The sequence below is a fragment of the Bubalus kerabau genome, chromosome 3, assembly GCF_029407905.1.
Source record: "Bubalus kerabau isolate K-KA32 ecotype Philippines breed swamp buffalo chromosome 3, PCC_UOA_SB_1v2, whole genome shotgun sequence".
In the NCBI taxonomy this organism is placed as follows: Eukaryota; Metazoa; Chordata; class Mammalia; order Artiodactyla; family Bovidae; genus Bubalus; species Bubalus kerabau.
The window spans coordinates 143283048-143299407 of record NC_073626.1 but is presented as its reverse complement, the minus strand read 5'-3'; the positions used below and the strand labels follow the sequence as shown (position 1 = coordinate 143299407).

The 16360-nt window shown below is 40.8% G+C and overlaps 1 protein-coding gene across 1 annotated transcript in view; it reads right to left on the bottom strand.

Moving 5' to 3' along the window:
* LOC129647802 (aldehyde oxidase 4-like) overlaps positions 1-16360 on the bottom strand; it is a 74289-nt gene that overhangs the window by 3600 nt on the left and 54329 nt on the right. Inside the window, exons 29-33 of the mRNA XM_055574772.1 lie at positions 13926-14000; positions 12675-12727; positions 12092-12206; positions 11865-11930; positions 17-202 (exon numbers count right to left, since the gene is read on the bottom strand). Coding sequence (XP_055430747.1) covers positions 17-202; positions 11865-11930; positions 12092-12206; positions 12675-12727; positions 13926-14000 — 495 coding nt within the window. The remainder of the gene's footprint in view (positions 1-16; positions 203-11864; positions 11931-12091; positions 12207-12674; positions 12728-13925; positions 14001-16360) is intronic.

Here is a 16360-nt window from a genome sequence, read left to right as displayed (position 1 = left end):
GGTCTTGGGTTCTTACCTTGGACGAGTAGATGGCGATGGGATTTTGGGAATGCACCAAAGTGACATTGAACTCTTCAGGTATTTCAGTGATGGTGGGGATTTTGTAGTCATCTGGACCTCGAGAGTAAAGCACACCTTCTGGAGAGTATTTCAGCTCTTCTATGGTATAGAATCCCATGCCTTGGACAAACGCTCCTTCAACCTACCGGCAAAAATTCCAGTTCATAAGTATGTGATATTGGTTGAATAAGTGTTCTAATGTGACTGAAAATGGAGCTCTGCACTATAGTAAGCCACTCTTGAAGGCACTGTGGTGGCTTTATGAATGGTCCCCAGGATCTGGAGCCTGCCATCCAAAGGTAGCCTGGTCTCATCCCCAGCTCTTCTCACCAGAGACCCCACCCTCCAGGGACCTGACACTTCTCAAATTCTGAGTAACGTGCCAAATCCACCAGATTCATTCAGATCTCCAAGTCTTGATGGTTTTTGTGTGTATGTATATTTTTTTGGCCACGCTCATGAGGCTTTGGGATCTTAGTTTCCCAACCAGGAATTGAACCCAGGTCAGGAGAGTGAAAGCACCAAGTCCTAACCACTGGACCACCAGGAATTTCCAGGACCTCCAAGTCTTTGTAAAGCAGTTTACTCTTTTCATTGTTCACCACTCAGCTTGTCCACCTGGCAAATGCCTATTCATCCTCCAAGTCCAGTCAAAGAACAACTGCCTCTTTGGAGACTTTTGGGTCCTCCAACCATCCAAGTCGATCCTGGGTGGACTTAGGAACTGCCTCATCCAGGTTCACAGCATCTTGAACAAGTTACCCTATCAAGGTGGGATCAGAGGGCATTTTCCCTGTATACTCTCTGTTCTGTTTTTGCTCTTGCTTCACTCTCACTAGCTTGTAAGTACACTGGGGCCTGACCTTCCTGTATTCTGTTCTTATTCATGGTGCCTGGTACATGAATTTTCAGTAAAATGTCTGTTGAATTAGTTGTAAAAGAAGCTACTCTCTTAACTTGTCCCACCTTCTCCTTCCCCTCTCAGGTCCACAAGTCTGTTCTCTGTGTCTGCCTCTCTATTCCTGCCCTGCAAAGAGGTTCATCAGTACCATTTTTCTAGATTCCATATATATGGGTGAATGTATGATATTTGTTTTTCTCTTTCAGACTTACTTCACTCTGTATGACAGACTACTCTAGGTTCAATGAATTGAGAGAGTAGCATTGAAACAGACATTACTGTATGTAAAGTAGATATCTAAAGGGAAGTTGTTGTATAACACAGAACATCCAACCTGATATTCTGTGACAACCTGAAGGGGTGGGATGGGGTGGGGGTGGAAGAAAGGCTCAAGAGGGAGGGGGATGTATGTATACTTATGGCTGATCCACCTTGTTGTACGGCAGAAATCAACACAACATTGTACAGCAATTGTCCTCCAATTAAAAAAAGCAGTTAAAAGCATTAAAAAAAATAAAGAAACTAACATTAAAGGAACACGAACTAGAATAAATGGAACCATGACATTGTATTTATTATAATTTCTGCACTTCATTATTTCCTTTTATAAATTACTATGGAGAGTAGATCAGTGTTAAACAAGGTGGGCTGGAAGAAATATTTTTATTAAATTAAATATTTTAAAATTAAAGCCATGCTGTGTCCTGTTTACAAATGACTGTGTTCTTAGGAAAAGGAAGGTCTCGTTTAAAGGGGTATTTTCTTGGAGGTTAAAAATTGAAGTAGAGTTTGCATTTTATTGAAATGTAAAATTACAGAATAAGGTAAACAAATTTAAACACTAAATTTGAGTATTTCCAAATGCTTGTCCCTAAGGAAAAGATCAAATTCCAAGAGTTGCAGTTTAACCCACTTGTGGTTTTCTTTCCTTTTCCAATGGAAAAAATGCAAGATTTTCCTGATCATGACCTCTCCCTTTTTGCCTCTGCTTAAGCAATGAAGAGGCAGGAATGAGCTGGGAGGAAGGGAAGAAAAGGAATGGGAGGTGGGGCTTGTGGTTCCTAAGCCTTACCCGCTTGCAGTGAGTTTCAGGTTAAAAGTGCTTTTGTACTATGAAGTAAACTATAAGCAAGGTGAAAAGACAGCCTTCAGAATGGGAGAAAATAATAGCAAATGAAGCAACTGACAAAGAATTAATCTCAAAGATGTACAAACAGCTCATGCAGCTTAATTCCAGAAAAATAAACGACCCAATCAAAAAATGGGCCAAAGAACTAAACAGACATTTCTCCAAAGAAGACATGCAGATGGCTAACAAACACATGAAAAGATGCACAACATCACTCATTATCAGAGAAATGCAAATCAAAACCACAATGAGATACCATCTCACGCTGGTCAGAATGGCTGCTATACAAAAGTCTACAAACAATAAATGCTGGAGAGGGTGTGGAGAAAAGGGAACCCTCTTACACTGTTGGTGGGAATGCAAACTAGTACAGCCACTATGGAGAACGGCGTGAGATTCCTTAAAAAACTGGAAATAGAACTGCCATATAACCCAGCAATCCCACTGCTGGGCATACACACCAAGGAAACCAGAATTGAAAGAGACACGTGTACCCCAATGTTCATTGCAGCACTGTTTATAATAGCCAGGACATGGAAGCAACCTAGATGTCTATCAGCAGACGAGTGGATAAGAAAGCTGTGGTACATATACACAATGGAGTATTACTCAGCCATTAAAAAGAATACATTTGAATCAGTTCTAATGAGGTGGATGAAACTGGAGCCTATTATACAGAGTGAAGTAAGTCAGAAAGAGAAACACCAATACAGTATATTAACGTATATATATGGAATTTAGAAAGGTGGTAACGACAACCCTATATGTGAGACAGCAAAAAAGATACAAAGAACAGATTTTTGGACTCTGTGGAAGAAGGTGAGGGTGGGATGATTTAAGAGAATAGCACTGAAATATGTATATTATCATATGTGAAATAGATGACCAGTCCAGGTTCGATGCATGAAACGGCACTCAAAGCCGATGCACTGGGACAACCCAGAGGGATGGGATGGGGAGGGGAGTGGGAGGGGGTATGGGATGGGGGACACATGTACAGAAGTGGCTGATTCATGTCAATGTATGGCAAAAACCACCACAATATTGTAAAGTAATTAGCCTCCAATTATAATAAATAATTAAAAAAAAAAGTGGGGAATCCAGTCCCAGCCTAGCAAAGTTATGATGGAGCTAGTCTGGGCCTGGGTGGACCAGGGATCCTCATTTCCAATAAACTCTACAGATCTTCTGTTGCAGACTCTGAGGACCACATTTTGAGAAATACTGAGTGGCCCATCTGTTCCTTATAAAGTACATCAGTCTGTATAAACCAGGACTATATAAACCTAGGACTTAGGCCAGTGGGAAGCTGTTTGCATGTGAAAGCACCACAGGTCTGTTGGGCTGAAGCCAAGCTGCTCAGCCGGTGTAGACTGTTCCTCAGCTGTGGAATGGCACTAGCCGACTCCCTACCACGGGGCTGATCGGTAGGTTTCAGGTGGGCTGATGCTGCTGGTTTGTGGGAACCCACTGTGAGTTAGAGGCTAGAAAAAAAGCAAAGTATGCCAACAGCTGGAAAGGTTTTAACTCTAAATTTAAAAAGCCTTTGATTCTCTAGACAGGAAACACAAAAACGGTGTATAAATTCGAACCCAAAACAATAAAGTAAAAGGCAACGGGATCATACTTATCAGTAATTACCTTAAACGTAAATGGGTTGAATGCCCCAACCAAAAGACAAAGACTGGCTGAATGGATACAAAAACAAGACCCCTACATATGTTGTCTACAAGAGACCCACTTCAAAACAGGGGACACATACAGACTGAAAGTGAAGGGCTAGAAAAAGATTTTCCATGCAAATAGGGACCAAAAGAAAGCAGGAGTAGCAATACTCATATCAGATAAAATAGACTTTAAAACAAAGACTGTGAAAAGAGACAAAGATGGTCACTACATAATGATCAAAGGATCAATCCAAGAAGAAGATATAACAATTATAAATATATATGCACCCAACACGGGAGCACCGCAGTATGTAAGACAAATGCTAACAAGTATGAAAGGAGAAATTAACAATAACACAATAATAGTGGGAGACTTTAATACCCCACTCACACCTATGGATAGATCAGCTAAACAGAAAATTAACGAGGAAACACAAACTTTAAACGATACAATAGACCAGTTAGACCTAATTGATATCTATAGGACATTTCATCCCAAAACAATGAATTTCACCTTTTTCTCAAGTGCACATGGAACCTTCTCCAGGATAGATCACATCCTGGGCCATAAAGCTAGCCTTGGTAAATTCAAAAAAATAGAAATCATTCCAAGCATCTTTTCTGACCACAATGCAGTAAGATTAGATCTCAATTACAAGGAAAAACAATTATAAGGAAAAACTATTAAAAATTCCAACATATGGAGGCTGAACAACACGCTGCTGAATAACCAACAAATCACAGAAGAAATCAAAAAAGAAATCAAAATTTGCATAGAAACGAATGAAAATGAAAACACAACAACCCAAAACCTGTGGGACACGGTAAAAGCAGTCCTAAGGGGAAAGTTCATAGCAATACAGGGACACCTCAAGAAACAAGAAAAAAGTCAAATAAATAACCTAACTCTACACCTAAAGCAACTAGAAAAGGAAGAAATGAAGAACCCCAGGGTTAGTAGAAGGAAAGAAATCTTAAAACTTAGAGCAGAAATAAATGCAAAAGAAACAAAAGAGATCATAGCAAAAATCAAAAAAACCAAAAGCTGGTTTTTTGAAAGGATAAATAAAATTGACAAACCATTAGCCAGACTCATCAAGAAACAAAGAGAGAAAAATCAAATCAATAAAATTAGAAATGAAAATGGAGAGATCACAACAGACAACACAGAAATACAAAGGATCATGAGAGTACTATCAACAATTATATGCCAATAAAATGGACAACATGGAAGAAATGGACAAATTCTTAGAAAAGTACAACTTTCCAAAACTCGACCAGGAAGAAATAGAAAATCTTAACAGACCCATCACAAGCACGGAAATTGAAACTGTAATCAAAAATCTTCCAGCAAACAAAAGCCCAGGTCCAGACGGTTTCACAGCTGAATTCTACCAAAAATTTAGAGAAGAGCTAACACCTATCCTGCTCAAACTCTTCCAGAAAATTGCAGAGGATGGTAAACTTCCAAACTCATTCTATGAGGCCACCATCACCCTAATACCAAAACCTGACAAAGATCCCACAAAAAAAGAAAACTACAGGCCAATATCACTGATGAACATAGATGCAAAAATCCTTAACAAAATTCTAGCAATCAGAATCCAACAACACATTAAAAAGATCATACACCATGACCAAGTGGGCTTTATCCCAGGGATGCAAGGATTCTTCAATATCCGCAAATCAATCAATGTAATACACCACATTAACAAATTGAAAAATAAAAACCATATGATTATCCCAATAGATGCAGAGAAAGCCTTTGACAAAATTCAACATCCATTTATGATAAAAACTCTCCAGAAAGCAGGAATAGAAGGAACATACCTCAACATAATAAAAGCTATATATGACAAACCCACAGCAAACATTATCCTCAATGGTGAAAAATTGAAAGCATTTCCTCTAAAGTCAGGAACAAGACAAGGGTGCCCACTTTCACCATTACTATTCAACATAGTTTTGGAAGTTTTGGCCACAGCAATCAGAGCAGAAAAAGAAATAAAAGGAATCCAAATTGGAAAAGAAGAAGTAAAGCTCTCACTGTTTGCAGATGACATGATCCTCTACATAGAAAACCCTAAAGACTCCACCAGAAAATTACTAGAACTAATCAATGACTATAGTAAAGTTGCAGGATATAAAATCAACACACAGAAATCCCTTGCATTCCTATACACTAATAATGAGAAAACAGAAAGAGAAATTAAGGAAACAATTCCATTCACCATTGCAACGGAAAGAATAAAATACTTAGGAATATATCTACCTAAAGAAACTAAAGACCTATATATAGAAAACTATAAAACACTGGTGAAAGAAATCAAAGAGGACACTAACAGATGGAGAAATATACCATGTTCATGGATTGGAAGAATCAATATAGTGAAAATGAGTATACTACCCAAAGCAATCTATAGATTCAATGCAATCCCTATCAAGCTACCAACAGTATTCTTCACAGAGCTAGAACAAATAATTTCACAATTTGTATGGAAATACAAAAAACCTCGAATAGCCAAAGTGATCTTGAGAAAGAAGAATGGAACTGGAGGAATCAACCTACCTGACTTCAGGCTCTACTACAAAGCCACAATTATCAAGACAGTATGGTACTGGCACAAAGACAGAAATATAGATCAATGGAACAAAATAGAAAGCCCAGAGATAAATCCATGCACCTATGGACACCTTATCTTTGACAAAGGAGGCAAGAATATACAATGGATTAAAGACAATCTCTTTAACAAGTGGTGCTGGGAAAACTGGCCAACCACTTGTAAAAGAATGAAACTAGAACACTTACTAACACCATACACAAAAATAAACTCAAAATGGATTAAAGATCTAAATGTAAGACCAGAAACTATAAAACTCCTAGAGGAGAACATAGGCAAAACACTCTCTGACATACATCACAGCAGGATCCTCTATGACCCACCTCCCAGAATATTGGAAATAAAAGCAAAAATAAACAAATGGGACCTAATTAACCTTAAAAGCTTCTGCACATCAAAGGAAACTATTAGCAAGGTGAAAAGACAGCCTTCAGAATGGGAGAAGATAATAGCAAATGAAGCAACTGACAAACAACTAATCTCGAGAATATACAAGCAACTCCTACAGCTCAACTCCAGAAAAATAAATGACCCAATCAAAAAATGGGCTGCTGGGAGCCGGCAAGAGACATTCCACTCGTGACAAAGGTCATGAGGAAGGAGGCTCGGCATACGCAAAGGCGGGATCGAGCCTCGGGAGTGCCCCCGGATATTCTCGAGCATCTACCCCCAAAAAACCAGAGTCTGCCTACTTTATTGCTTTGTGCTCTCACCTCTGACTTTACTGGGGGCTGTCCCCCACCACCATCTCACTCTCTCTGTCAAAGAGTTAACTTACAGCTCCAATTAATAAAGTTCCTGGGCAATTAGGAGTGTTTAAATCCAAACCCCTCAGATGGCTCTCTAACTCGCCTGACAAGTTTACCCGGACACCTACAGCTATGCATATGATTGTTTACAGTCTCCCAGCCTCGAGAGGCACGGGAAGCTTAAGATATTCAAATAGCTTAGAGCCTCTCAGAGAGTTAGAAACTGTCAGAATAAAACTAGTAAAAGATTTCATTGATGAGCCAATGTTTGTTGCCAAGTTTTCACATCCCCTGAATTGTATCCTTGAATGTGTATTAATTAATATAGTTGCTATGTAAAAAAAATAAGTAGTGGCCTTGGTGTTAGTAACTTTAGACCCTTAAGGTAATAAATTCTTTCCTTTGTAAACCCATTACACATCTGCCCTATAGGAATGTAATTTTATCTTCGAAAGATGGCACCAAACCTTAAAATAATTACTCTTAGAGAAAATAAGTCTTTGTTGATAAGTGCTTGTCAAGAGTCATAAAATGTTAATAGGCCTCTGGCCAGAAGATGATGTAAATCACCTAAACCATTTGTATATGATAAATTTGCAGGCAAGAAACCCTGGTTTTTGATAAGCATCAAAGACTGCTGACTTTGCATCCCCTATTATCCTCTATGTGTAACTTAGGGTATAAAAGCCCCTGTTGAAAATAAAGCTATGGGCCTTGCTCACCAGCGCTTGGTCTCCCCATGTCATTCTTCCCTTTAACTTCCAGCTGAGTGTCCATCTGGAGCGCGGATATCCTCTGCGACCATTTATTTGCCTGGGCTTCTAAGACCCACTCGAGAAGGTGTCTAAGGTGGGGCACCTTCCGCTATTCAAGAGGGTGCCTGCGGCCTCCGTGGTCAGAGCTAACCTGGTGTCACGGGTTATATTGATTTTCCACGTAAACCAAGCCACTCAGCTTCTTTTCTCCACTGAATTTTCCTACTGAGCTATCCTCTTTTTATTACTCTTCATATCTCTAATTAACATCTGAATAGGTCGCCTAGCCGTCTCTCCTTCGAATACCCTGGATCAGCTGGGGCTGGACCTCGGCAATGGGCCAAAGAACTAAATAGACATTTCTCCAAAGAAGACATACAGATGGCTAACAAACACATGAAAAGATGCTCAACATCACTCATTATCAGAGAAATGCAAATCAAAACCATTATGAGGTACCATTTCACACCAGTCAGAATGGCTGCGATCCAAAAGTCTACAAGTAATAAATGCTGGAGAGGGTGTGGAGAAAAGGGAACCCTCTTACACTGTTGGTGGGAATGCAAACTAGTACAGCCACTATGGAGAACAGTGTGGAGATTCCTTAAAAAACTGGAAATAGAACTGCCTTATGATCCAGCAATCCCACTGCTGGGCATACACACTGAGGAAACCAGAAGGGAAAGAGACACATGTACCCCAATGTTCATCGCAGCACTGTTTATAATAGCCAGGACATGGAAGCAACCTAGATGTCCATCAGCAGATGAATGGATAAGAAAGCTGTGGTACATATACACAATGGAGTATTACTCAGCCATTAAAAAGAATACATTTGAATCAGTTCTAATGAGGTGGATGAAACTGGAGCCTATTATACAGAGTGAAGTAAGCCAGAAAGAAAAACACCAATACAGTATACTAACGCATATATATGGAATTTAGAAAGATGGTAACAATAACCCTGTGTACGAGACAGCAAAAGAGACACTGATGTATAGAACAGTCTTATGGACTCTGAGAGAGAGGGAGAGGGTGGGAAGATTTGGGAGAATGGCATTGAAACATGTAAAATATCATGTATGAAACGAGTTGCCAGTCCAGGTTCGATGCACGATACTGGATGCTTGGGGCTGGTGCACTGGGACGACCCAGAGGGATGGAATGGGGGGGGAGGAGGGAGGAAGGTTCAGGATGGGGAACACATGTATACCTGTGGTGGATTCATTTTGATATTTGGCAAAACTAATACAATTATGTAAAGTTTAAAAATAAAAAAAAAAGAAAAAAAAATTTAAAAAGCCTTTGGTCACGTTCATTTTATTTGTGAGATAAAAATCAGAAATTCAGCAAGAGGGGAAAAACTATAATCATTTCTTTTTCCCTTCTATTTTGCTACATTGTGGTCTACTTAAAACCAATATTAATATGAATACTGTTGTAACTTTCTATTAGGTATTTATATAATGTTCCCTAATTATGAACATATTAATGTCCACTGAGGACTCAGATCATGAACTCCTTATTGCAAAATTCAGACTTAAATTGAAGAAAGTAGCAAAAACCACTAGACCATTCAGGTGTAACCTAAATCAAATCCCTTATGATTATACAGTGGCAGGGACAAATAGATTCAAGGGATTAGATCCGATAGAATGCCTGAAGAACTACAGACGAAGGTTCATAACATTGTACAGGAGACGGTGATCAAAACTATCCCCAAGAAAAAGAAATGCAAAGGCAAAGTGGTTGTCTGAGGAGGCCTTACATATAGCTGAGAAAAAGAGAAGCTAAAGGCAAAGGAGAAAAGGAAAGATATATCCATCTGAATGCAGACTTCCAAAGAATAGCAAGGAGAGATAAGAAAGTCTTCTTAAGTGATCAATGCAAAGAAATAGAGGAAAATAACAGAATGGGAAAGACTAGAGATCTCTTCAGGGAGAAGGAAATGGCAACCCACTCCAGTATTCTTGCCTGGAGAATTCCGTGGACAGAGGAGTCTGGTGGGCTGCCGTCTATGGGGTCGCACAGAGTCAGACACGACTGAAGCGACTTAGCAGCAGCAGAGATCTCTTCAAGAAAATTAGAGTTACCAAGGGAACATTTCATGCAAAGACGGGCACAATTAAGGACAGAAACAGTATGGACCTAACAGAAGCAGAAGATATTAAGAAGAGGTGGCAAGAATATACAGAAGAACTATACAAAAAAGATCTTAATGACCCAGATAACCATGATGGTGTGATCACTCACCTAGAACCAGACATCCTGGAATGCAAAGTCAAGTGGGCCTTAGGAAGCATCACTATGAACAAAGCTAGGGGAGGTAATGGAATTCCAATTAAGCTGTTTCAAATCCTAAAAGATTATGCTGTGAAAGTGCTGCACTCAATATGCCAGCAAATCTGGAAAACTCAGCAGTGGCCACAGGACTGGAAAAGGTCACTATTCATCCCAATTCCAAAGAAAGGCAATCAATGTCAAAGAATGTTTAAACTACCACACAATTGCACTCATCTCACATGCTAGCAAAGTAATGCTCAAAATTCTCCAAGCTAGGCTGCAACAGTACATGAACCAAAAACTTCTAGATGTTCAAGCTGGATTTGGAAAAGGCAGAGAAACCAGAGATCAAATTGCCAACATCTTTTGGATCATCAAACAAGCAAGAGAATTCCAGAAAAACATTTACTTCTTGAAACTGTGTGGATCACAACAAACTGGAAAATTCTTCAAAAGATGGGAATACCACACCACCTCACCTGCCTTGGAAATATGTATGCAGATCAAGAAGCAACAGTTAAAATTGGACATGGAACAATGGACTGGCTCCAAATTGGGAAAGAAGTATGTTAAGGCTGTATACTGTACCTTTCTTATTTAACTTATATGCAGACTACATCATGAGAAATGCCAGGCTGGATGAAGCACAAGCTGGAATCAAGATTGCTGGGAGAAATATCAATAACCTCAGATACGCAGATGACACCACCTTTAGGACAGAAAGTGAAGAGGAACTAAAGAGCCTCTTGATGAAAGTGAAAGAGGAAAGGGAAAAAGCTGGCTTAAAACTCAACATTCAAAAAGCAAAGATCATGGCATCTGGTCCCATCACTTCATGGAAACAATGGAAACAGTGACAGACTCTTGAAGATGGTGACTGCAGCCATGAAAGTAAAAGACACTTTCTCCTTGGAAGAAAAGCTATGACTAACCTAGATAGCATATTAAAAAGCAGAGATACTACTTTTCTGACAAAGGTCCATATAATCAAAGCTACGGTTTTTCTAGTAGTCATGTATGGATGTGAGAGTTGGACCATAAAGAAAGCTGAGTGCTGAAGAATTGATCCTTTTGAACTGTGATGATGGAGAAGACTCTTGAGAGTCCCTTGGACTGCGAGGAGATCAAGCCAGTCTATCCTAAAGGAAATTAGTCCTGAATATTCATCGGAAAGACTGATGCTAAAGCTGAAACTCCAATACACTGGCCACCTGATGCGAAGAACTGACTCATTTGAAAAGACCCTGATGCTGGGAAAGATTGAAGACAGGAGGAGAAGGGGATGACAGAGGATGAGATGGTTGGATGGCATCACCAACTTGATGGACATTAGTTTGATGGACATAAGTTTGAGCAAGCTCTGGGAGTTGGTGATGGACAGGGAAGCCTGGTGTGCTGCAGTCCATGGGGTCACAAAGAGTCGGACACAACTGAGCAACTGAGCTGAATGGAACTGAGGCTAAATCAGAAAGCTAAATTAGAAATCATACATATTCCTGCCATAAAGGCAACCACTGAAGAAAAGACAACTTTTTCTTGAATATTCTTCCAATATCTTATCTATTTGTATGTGCAGTGTATACTATATATTGTAGAATACTTGTATCAGGCATAAACAACATTTAGAGGACTCTGGGAAAGAATTTTCTAAAGGGAACCAACCAAAAGCCCCTGTGGCGGCAGTTCTGGTATCACGCACCTGTCCAATGTCCACAGCTGGGTTTATGCTGAAAGCAGCATCCATGAAGATGTCAGTCCTAAGGAGCTGAAAACACATGAGAGAAAATGCACAATGGGAAATACTGTTTATTTAAAATAGATCTGGACTCAAATTATGTATCTGTCCCTGGTTCTCCCACTGGGAGAATCTTTACAGCACAGAAAACAACGTTTGTGAAGATGGTGAACACAAATGTCGCTCTTTACCTTATGAGCCCCTGTGAGACAGTCGACTTCAACCTCGGAACAGGATGCTCCATAAACAAAATATGGGAAAGCATTACCTTCCCCCTTCTTCCAGTCCATATTTGTCTGGTAGCCTCTGAGAAGAGAAGTCAGGAATGAAAAGAAAAGGCATTTTCCCCACTAGTGGACTGAACGCCCGCTGACCTCTGCATCCTGGAGATGAAGAGAGCACCCACCCTGTGGCTGATGCTTCTCTTCCCATTTCCTGAGAGCGGGGTGGTAGTGATCAGAGTTGCAAGAGAACCACCGCAGACGTGGGGAGAAGGTCCACTGGTGTCCCACCCCTGCCCTCCACTGCACAGTTGCTGGGATGGTCAGAGTGGCACGTAGGGAGCTATGGTGTCCCTTCTGGTTGGTTAATGGTATGGCGGCCCCTGGGAGTCCTTGGTCCTCCCCCACCTCCCTTCACACTCCATGACCCAGGGCTGAGGGTTGACAAGGGACCCAAAAGAGCTCCAGGGATCTCAGGGCACTTGGTCAGATAGCTGAGTGCACACCATCCTTGCCTAAGTGTAATCTAAGCCAAAACAAGAATGTCCTTTACTTGAAATATCCAGTAGTGGAGAGACTGATGGATTCTTCGTAGGCTTCCGAAATCTGGAAGAGATGATTGGTTACAAAGAAATAAAAATTTGGGGAAAGCAAGAGAAAGGCCTTCCATGAGGGCTGCTTCCTCTAGTTTGCACTGAGCTCTGTATCTATGTTCCCCTGGAATGAAATTCATGGCCATACAAGCCACAGGTCAGTCTTTCCAAGGGAGGCGCTTAAAGGCAGCTGCTGGCTGTCCTCCAGGACTCCCTATTTTTTGAGATTGTAGTATGAAGTTTATTATTTTTTCACCCTTTTTGGCTTTTTAAATTAGAAAATGGGCTAGGCCGCATTCATGCACTTATGTACATTAGGTATGCACACAGGTATGTATATCTATTTTTATACACACATATATGTATATGTGTATATGCATATTTGTGTTCTTTTTTTTTTATGTATGTATTCTTACCCTGACTTTTTCCCAAATAATTTGAATGGCTGTCTCAGTGTATTATGTCAGCTTCCCTGCTGGAATAAACTGGGTGGGGCTGGGAATAATACTACTAATGGCTATAATAATAAAAATGAAATAATTAATCATTATATTAATTAAATACAGCTTATTATATTTAATATAATTATATTAATTAAATAATTATTATAAAGTTATTAAAATAGAGTACTCTTCTGATATTAGGACTGCTATTATTTCTGTTGCTCTGGTGAGAAAACCAAGGCCTTGAGCACCAGGGGACAGGCCCAGGGGGCCTGGGCAGTGACAGGGCAGGGCAGCAATACTGGGTGTGTTTCTGTTTAGACCCTCTGCTGTCATCAGGGCTTCCTTGGTGGCTCAGATGGTAAAGAATCTGACTGCAAGGCAGGAAACCTGGGTTCCATCTCTGGGTAGGGAAGATCCCTTGGAGAAGGAAATAGCAACTCACTCCAGTATTCTGGCCTGGAGAATTCCATGGACAGAGGAACCTGGTGGGCTACAGTCCATGGGGTTACAAAGAGCTAGACACAACTGAGTGACTAACACTTATTACTTACGCTGTCATCATGCTCTGTGAGAGACTGGGCTCTGAAATAAAGTCACATTGCAGGGAACACAGACATCTCTCTTACTCTTTTGGAAAAGCAGAAGTAATGTTAAGAAATGTTTTGTTCTTGAAAGGGCACCACAAATTGGTCCATGCACGCAGGATTTGACCCACCTGGGTGTATCTGCCCTTTTCCGGGCAAGGGTGATAAAGAGAACACTTACCCACTCCTCCCACGTTCCCCTGGGGTTTTTCCTGATGACTGGCTCAAGACGGGCCTTAAGAATTTGGCAGGCATTCTAAAAAGAAATATTTGAAATATCAGAAATGAAGGCCTCAGGGAACAGCAAAATACTTAAATCAATTCAAATGTAGATGATGGGTTTTGTGAACCTGCTTCCTAGTCCTCTGGGCAGGGCTTCTTAAACGTGAGTCACGGATGGAACCCCTCTGAGGGAGACAGACATCCTTGTGGCTCCTGAGGTGTTGACTGAAAATTATTTTTATTATCATCTTGTTTAAATATGTGTTAACATAAAGTTAGATAAAGTCTGTTTATAGTTATAGCTCTTTGATAACTCTAAAGCAAAAATAAAATGACAAAGCATGCAAACCAATCTATAGACCAATAAAATTCTGAATAATATTAATTTAGTGGGTTGCTGATGTTGTTTTTCTGAAGCTAAACTGCTGCTTGGAATGAAGAAAGGTCTGGAGTGCTGAGGCATACATACTTCGGAGTTGATGTGCCTAGCATGTGCCAACTGATGGATCAATTTTCTCTCTTATTTAAATTGCTATGGATTTTTATTTTGCACTTCATACTTTGCCATCATTTGCTATTCACTGGGCAAGGAAACATCATTCATGTATCAAGTCCATCTCTGCTATTGTTACCTTGACATAAAGTATATTTCTTGGTCCCAAATGTGGACAAAGAGATCTCTTGGCAATACTCCACTTATAAAGTGGTCATTCTGATGATGCAAAACATGCCTGCTTTAATTTTTCAAAGATTTTAATTGAAATGAAGATAAAAATTATTGAGATGAAATCTCAGACCCTTAAGATTACCCCTACTGATCCCCAGGTGTTGGTGGGCCTCAGCTTGGCTTCCACTCAATTCAAATACAAATCTATTTACTTGTCTGCCCTTAGTTACTCCTCTCAGACTCAGAGCCCCCCTCACACCCTCTCTTGGTTTCTATTTCTTCTATTCTGTCTTCTTGTCTTTCGGAAATGGCCTCTGGTTTCTCGTGTATCAGGGAGATCCCTGTTTTCATAAATCTGCCTTTGCTGGCTCATTCAATTTTTCAATACTGACCTCATTACCAACGGGTACCTTCTACAAGGGTGCCACATTCAAGACAAACTTGAGTCAGAGTTCCCGCCTGTCTGAAGCTCAGCTGTTCTTCCCCTTACTGGCACACTGACCACATGCCCCTGTGCAAAGCTTTACACTCAACAGTGCGAGGGGCTCCTGAGGTAAGTTTTCCCTTAAGAAAGTGAGATGTTGTAGAGAATTTTGCCATCTTGCATAACCTCCTGAATGCCTTTTCTTCCTACATAGAATTCTCTCACTTTATGTTCTCCAATAAGGTCACCTCCTCCTATTGAAGCTCCAAATGTCAGATACTAATGTTTATGGCTTCCTTTGCACTATAGAAAAATTTGAAATACACCAAAGTAAGGAGGGTAGTACAATATTCTCCGCTTACAGCTTTATCCAGCTTTGACAGTGAGCAGGTACAGCCCGCCTCCGCCCTCAGTTCTCTGTCTCACCTCTCCTGCCTGCCTCCTACTCTGCTTCCCTCCTGGCTGTTCAGGTACCAGGCTCAGGGTCAGCACCTGCCTGACTTCCCTGCCACCTAAGATGGCACCCTCAACACTTCCACTTGCTCTTTTCATAACTTCCTGATTCATGACACCTGACATTGCCTTTCTTTTTTTCTTTCTTTCTTTCTTATTATTTAATGATTTGTTGTTTACTGACAGGATGTTAAAAGGCTTTTAGACTTTAACTCATTTTAGGCTAACTCATTTTAGGCTAAGGACCCACAAGAATGAGACTGGTAGCTGACAAAGAGCCCCTCATTCCATATCGAGGTGCTCTACCTCCTATGCAGGTCATGCAGAGAAAGGGTGGCTGCACACACACTCCCTCACCCGCCTCAGTGGGATCAGAGGGCTGAAGCCAGGAGACTAGAAACTTGTAATGAGGGAGACGGTGTCACAAGGAGAAGGATGTTGGTGCCCTGGGGTATCCATCTCTTCAGGGAGGAGGGGCACGCAGAGCTTTCCCCATGCTGAGCCCAGGGAGAGGTGCTTCAGAGTTACTCCAAGACCTTGATATGCATTCCCCAGAGCTGGGGTCCCTGCAGACCGGAGTCTGCTTCTGAATCAAGTCTGCAGGTAAGAGGCTGCCAGCGGCAGGCTGGGGCCCTGGAGGGCCAGCTGTGGGAGGCACCATCCCCCCGTTCACCACCAGTCCCCAGAGGTACACGTGTTCTGGGTGGTGTCTGTGTTGCCACCCTGGGTGATATTTTTTCTAATTAATAGAATTCTCTGTATTTAACCATTCCATTTTAAGACAAAATTCAGCAGACAAAATCAAAATGAAAGCAATCTTCTCTGCTTGCTGCTTTCTATGCTTTGTGGT